This window comes from Lathyrus oleraceus, chromosome 1, assembly GCF_024323335.1.
Source record: "Lathyrus oleraceus cultivar Zhongwan6 chromosome 1, CAAS_Psat_ZW6_1.0, whole genome shotgun sequence".
NCBI classification, from domain to species: Eukaryota; Viridiplantae; Streptophyta; class Magnoliopsida; order Fabales; family Fabaceae; genus Lathyrus; species Lathyrus oleraceus.
Window position 1 is genome coordinate 76,666,054 of NC_066579.1, and position 6,424 is coordinate 76,672,477.

Below are 6,424 nucleotides of genomic sequence, written 5' to 3' on the forward strand. Positions count from 1 at the left end.
CACCGTCAACTCGTGGTCAACATTATATAACCTGAAATGCATAATGCCACCATAGTACATTGTGGTACCTGTCCATCCCTTCTTCAACTTAAACTCAACAGTGCTAAAAAATTCTAAAGTAATGCGCTCATATGTAGGCGCCTCACAGTGCACAAATTCAAGCATGTCTAGCACATGAAATATTCTATCCAACTCCTTAGACATACCTAATTGAGCTAAAGTGTTAGAGCATAAATACCTCGTTGGTGTTATCTTACGCTTGACGTAAGATGAGTAACGCCTTTCGTGCTCCGGGTTGTCTAAAATTATGTCGTAAGAATTTGGATGACGGGTGGTCCTTTTCCGAGGCCTTGACGGCTCAGCCTCCGTTTTCTTTCCCTTAGCAATTCGTTTAGGCGGCATAATTAGTCTCTGCAAAAATTCATGAACAAAAATAAAGTATGGAATAAGGATAAAATATTACCGTGTACTTGTAGAGGATGGAGAATGGAGTAGCTTTCGTGAAGTGAGTCGGCGATTTGAACGGCTTATGGTGGTAAAGGATTGAGCTTTGGTAGAGGAAGTTATGGAGAAAAATGGAAAGTGAATGGAGGAAGAAGGAGAGTTTAGTGAAAATGAGAGAGAGAAGTGATAATAATCTGATTAATGGGATTGATGGTGAGTTAAAAGGGTTTTAATTGGTAAAAAATCTGAGTAAGGACCACAAAAAGTAAAATTTGAAATTCAAAAATTCTCTACCACGCTGCCTGACATGGGCTATATCCCATAACACGGACGACCGTGTTAGGACTCTGTAAATCCAAACCCTATATAGTAAAGCTGACACGGGCCGTGTCAGCCTGTTGGAAAACTCATGGTCTTAGGTGGCACTGCCTGACACGGGCACCTATGTCAGGACCATGTTTTTAGCCACACAAAAAAAATTTACCATCTGTTTCTCCCTGCTCTTCTAGCAAACTGCCTTCTATAGGTTGGGCTCGAACCTCTCCTTTCGTCCCGTGTGATTTATTGTGAGAACCTACAAACAAAAAGAAATGAACCACACCAAAATGTTAGAATTAAACAGCGTGGTTTGCCTCCCACGAAGCGCTGCGTTTAACGTCGCATGACTCGACGGTCGTCCCTCTTATCCTCTGAGACGAACATTTTCTATTAACCCACACTCTTGCCATTTGTAGTAATGTTTCAATCTTTGTCCGTTCACCTTAAATGTATCCCCGTTACTTGGATTTTTAAGTTTTATTTATCAATGGGGAAATACTGTATGAACCAAAAACGGACCGAACCATCTGGATTTCAACTTTCCCGGAAAACATTTTAACCTGGAATTGAACAAGAGTACCAACTGCCCCCTCCACAAACTCCTTTCTCTAGATCTTCTGATCATGCCATTTTTTTTGTCTTTTCTTTCTAGAGTTTGGCATTCTCATAGGCTTGATCCCTAAACTCTTCTAGCTCATGGAGTTGAAGAATTCGGGATTCACCAACTTTGGTAAGATCATAATTTAAGAATTTGGAAGCCCAAAACGCTTTGTGCTCTAACTCGAGTGGCAAGTGACAAGCTTTACCGTAAACTAACTGATAGGGGGACATACCTATAGTCGTTTTGAATGTCGTTCTGTACACCCATAGTGCGTCTTCCAGCTTCATTGCCCAGTCTTTTCGAGATGCGCAAACAATCTTTTCCAGTATTTGCTTTATTAGTATGTTGGACACTTCGACCTGCCCACTTGTTTGAGGGTGATATGGAGTGGCGATCTTGTGTTTAACACTATATTTCTTCAGCAGATTTTCCATCAGTTTGTTTAAGAAATGAGTACCTTAATCACTGACAAGTGCTCTCAGCACTCAAAATCTCGAGAAAATATTAATCTTCAGAAAAGTCACTACCACTTTAGAATTATTGGTGGGCAATGCCATCGCTTCCACCCACTTTGACACATAGTCCACTGCTACCAAGATGTAATTCTTTACAAATAAGGGTGGAAATAGTCCTATGAAGTCTATTCCCCACACATCAAACAATTCGACTTCCAGCATAGCGTTTTGCAGCATTTGATTTCTCTTAGAAATATTTCCTGTTCTTTGACATCTGTCGCACTCCTTGACTATGTCTTGGGCATCCTTGAACAGTATGGGCCAATATAGACCTGACCGAAGGACTTTAGCTTCTATTCTATCACTACTGAAGTGTCCTCAATAATCCGAGTCATGAAAATCTCTAAGCACGTCCCTTTGTTCCTCCATCGGGACGCATCTTCTGACTAGCCTACTCCTCTCTTGTATAAGAATGGGTCATACCACAAGTAGAACCTGCAATCATGAACAAACTTTTTCTTCTTGTTAGAATCAAAATCATTAGGGATTACACCACCTACCAAATAATCCGCATAGTCTGCGAACCACAGGATACCGATGACAGTTAGGATGTGTTCATCAACAAACTCATCCTTTATTGGTCTCTTGTCTCCCGTTTCTTCAATTGGCGATATTCGGGACAAATGATCGGCTACAGTGTTTTCATATCCCCTTTTGTCCCTAATCTCCACATCAAATTCTTGGAGGAGTAAGATCCACCTTAGAAGCCTTGGCTTATAATCCTGTTTAGCAAATAAGTATTTCAAAGCAGCATGGTCAGTATAAACAACAACCTTCGATCCTAACAAGTATTTCCGAAATTTGTCAAATGCATAAACCACGGCCAATAACTCCTTCTCAGTAGTTGCATAGTTCATCTATGCAGGGTTTAACACATGACTAGCATAGTAAATGACATGTAGCAACTTCTCTCTCCGTTTTCCTAGAACTGCCCCTACAGCAATATCACTAGCACCACACATGATCTCAAATGGAAGAGACTAATCGGGGGAAATAATAATCAACGCTGAAATTAATTTGTTTTTCAATGTCTCAAAAGCTGTGGTGCATTCTTCATCGAACATAAAAGCCTTATCCTTGACCAATAGAGTGGTCACGATTTTGTTATTTGAGAGAAATCTCTTATGAACCTGCGGTAAAAACTTGCATGTCCTAAGAAACTCCTGATACCTTTCTCGTTAACCGGAGGCGGAAGTTTAGATATCACTTCCACTTTTGCTTGGCCGACTTCAATTCCCTTGTAGGAAATTTTGTGACTCAAGACTATTCCTTCTCGCACCATGAAATGACATTTCTCCCAGTTCATAATTAAATTTGTTTTTTGGCACCTGTCTAAAACAAGAGAAAGGTTAGTTAAACAGTTATCAAATGAGGATCCAAATACCGAAAAGTCATCCATGAACACTTCCATGTGCTTTTCAAGCATGTCAGCGAAGATGGAATTCATGCAACGTTGGAAGGTGGTTGGAGCATTACACAGCCGGAATGACATTCTTCTGTATGCAAACACGCCATAAGGGCATGTGAATGTTGTCTTCTCTTGGTCTTCCGGAGCAATAACAATTTGATTATACCCTGAGTATCCATCTAGAAAACAATAGTAATCATGACCGGCTAGGCTTTCCAACATTTGATCAATGAATGGCAACGAGAAGTGGTCCTTTCTAGTTGCTATGTTTAACCTTCTGTAGTCAATACACACTCACCAACCTATAACTGTCCTTGTAGGGATTAACTCATTCTTCTCATTTCTTATGACGGTGGCCCCTCCCTTTTTTGGGACCACATGCACCGGACTCACCCACGGGTTGTCTGCGTCTAAAAATTTCACCACTTCTTTCCGAACTACTTATTTCATTGTTGGGTTGAGTCTTCTTTGAGGTTGGACCACCAGTTTGTGGTCGTCTTCCATGAGAATTTTATGCATGCACACCGTAGGGCTAATACCTTTCAAATCCTCAATTGCCCATCCAATAGCATTTTTGTATTTTTTCAGGACTTGGATGAGCTTCTCTTCTTGGATATTCTTGAGGCTCGAATTTATTATAGCTGGGCATTTACCTTCAGAATCGAGAAAGACATATTTGAGATTCTCAGGAAGTTGTTTCAACTCCGTTCCCTTCTTGGACTCTTTATTCTCTTCACTAGTTTAAGGTGATCATAAATCTTCCCACCAGTATGGTCGAGATCCTTTCTAAGGGGGTTGTGCGTCCATCATGGCCAGCACTTCGGATTCCCCGTTGTCCACTTCTTTACCGTTGAAAATGGACAAACTCAACACTAGAGGTAACTGTGGTGCATTCAAAGGACTATCATACGTAATCACTTGATCCAGAACCTCTATAGTGTGACTGTTGCAAATATCATCTTTGTATTTCATGGTGTTTTGAACATCAATTTTTAATTCCTCATCATAAACCTTCAACGTCGTAGTCCCTTTTTCTATGTTGATCAAGCATCTTCCCGTCTCTAAAAAGGGTCTCCCAAGAATGAGAGGAATCTCTTCATCTTCAGGCATTTCTAGAATCACAAAATCCACCGGGAATACAAACTTGTCAATTTTCACTAGAACATCTTCAATAATACCATAAGGTTTCTTAACCGAATGATCGGCGAATTGGAGTTTCATCCCGGTATCTTGCACATCCCTTATACCCAGCTTCTTGTAAATGGATAACGGCATGAGACCCACAGTGGCTCCTAGATCAATAAGAGCCTTTTTGAATTACCTATCTTCGATGGTGCAAGGAATAGTGACAGCTCCTCGTTCTTTCTTCTTCATTACGATCTTCATACCCTGCAAAATAGTACTATAAGTTTTGGTTAGAATAATCGGGTTGGTGTCGCTGGTACGCTTCTTAGAAATGATATCCTTCATTAACTTGGCATACATAGGCATTTGTTCAAGTGCTTCCAAAAGCGAAATGTTAATTTCTAGCTTCTTGAACAACTCTAGGAACTTCTCAAATTTTTTCTCATGTTGTCCCTTTTTTGTGTTTCTGGTGGGAAAAGGAAGCTTAATGACAGGCTTAGGCTCAGTTACTTTTTCTTTCACCACTTGTTTAGGTGCATCCAATTCTTCCCTCACACCTTCATTTTATTTGATCTCAAGATCCACTTCGATCAATTGATCTTCCTCTTCAGTTGTCTCCTCAAGGACTTCATGAGATTTACCGCTTCTTGTTGTCACAACACTCACATTATTAATCTCTCTAGGATTTGTCACAGTTGCACTAGGTAGAGCACCTTGTGCTTGAGAACTCGAGGCTAATTGTTGTTCTATTTGACCCATCTGGACTTCAAGACACAAATTAGTTGGTAATGATCGAAATAAATAATTAAAAGAACGAAGAATAAATTTTAGTTGCAGAGCAACAAAATTTCAATTGAAATAATTTAAACTTTATATTTGGCACTCCCCGGCAGCGGCGCCAAAAACTTGATCGGGAAAATAACAAGTGTACTATTTTTCTAATGTAGTAATAATAGGGACGTTTTCCAAATATCGATCTCGAGGACTGCGCAACAATATTAGTTTAAATAGTGATTCAATTGAACAAAAAAATAGTTGAAGGTTTGTAATAAATCACACTCTAATGGAATTAGAAGTAAACAAAATAAATCGTTTACATAATTTATAATATTATGCCAAGGATGGTGTATGAATATCTCCTGTAATAACATTGAATGTATATCTCCTTAAATAGTTCAAGAATGCAATTACCAGATCTTACAATTGTTTCCTCCTAAAACCTTGGAGGGAAACCTTTGGTCATTCATTCTAATCTCTAAGTCCTTAGGTGATTATAATGAAACCAAGCCTTTTGAAATAACAAGATAAAACCAGTAACCATAGGGTATCCCTAGTTCTAGGTGATATCTACTACAGTTTCACTGTGCAAAAACCTTAACAATTACAATCCCGCAAATTGTTCACCATATAACAATCCTTATTTTTCTGATAACGAAAGCATTAAAAACGTTGCACAATAAAATTGACAAACAAACATAATATTGAGGGAATTATAAATTCATAGTCATTACACGATCAAATCAGGGACACCCCCTGGCATTGGGGGATTTAGCCACTCATATTATTCAAAGAAGATACAACATATAATTTAGACATTACAAGAATAAGAGGATTCTGTTGATCTTCAATCGCAGCCGCTCTTGAAGGACCTCCGTTCTCCGCAACTCTTGATCGTTCCAATTTCAATCGTACCAATTCTTTATCGTGTAAATATTTTTTGTTCTCTGTCTCCAAAAGTCCCCTAAATAATTACTGATCAAATATTTGATGTAGCAAATGTTCAAAATGCTCTTCGGGATCAGCAATGCTAAAAACTAGGGAAATTAGAAGATGAGGCATCCAAACCAACACTGGTCGTGTCAGGAAACATGGTCGACCGTGTTGTCTTACTGTGTCACTCTCTCCAACACGCCCCTGCCAGGGCTGCTGACACGGGCCGTGTCAGCTGACACGGGCACCCTTGTCAGCTCCCTGTTTTAGCTGTTGGGCTCCTCCATCTTCCTTCCCCTTACA

General features: G+C 39.7%; 1 protein-coding gene across 1 annotated transcript; it reads right to left on the reverse strand.

Annotated features, from left to right (window-relative positions):
- Positions 1-4,072: 4,072 nt before the first annotated feature.
- Positions 4,073-4,561, reverse strand: LOC127092296 (uncharacterized). The gene has a single exon (XM_051031140.1). It carries the CDS (start codon positions 4,559-4,561, stop codon positions 4,073-4,075), a length of 489 nt encoding a protein of 162 aa, XP_050887097.1.
- Between the last annotated feature and the right edge of the window lie 1,863 nt (positions 4,562-6,424).

Excerpts from the sequence above, each read along its gene's own strand:
- LOC127092296 (XM_051031140.1), bottom strand. The coding sequence starts at position 4,561 with ATGCCGTTATCCATTTACAAGAAGCTGGGTATAAGGGATGTGCAAGAT.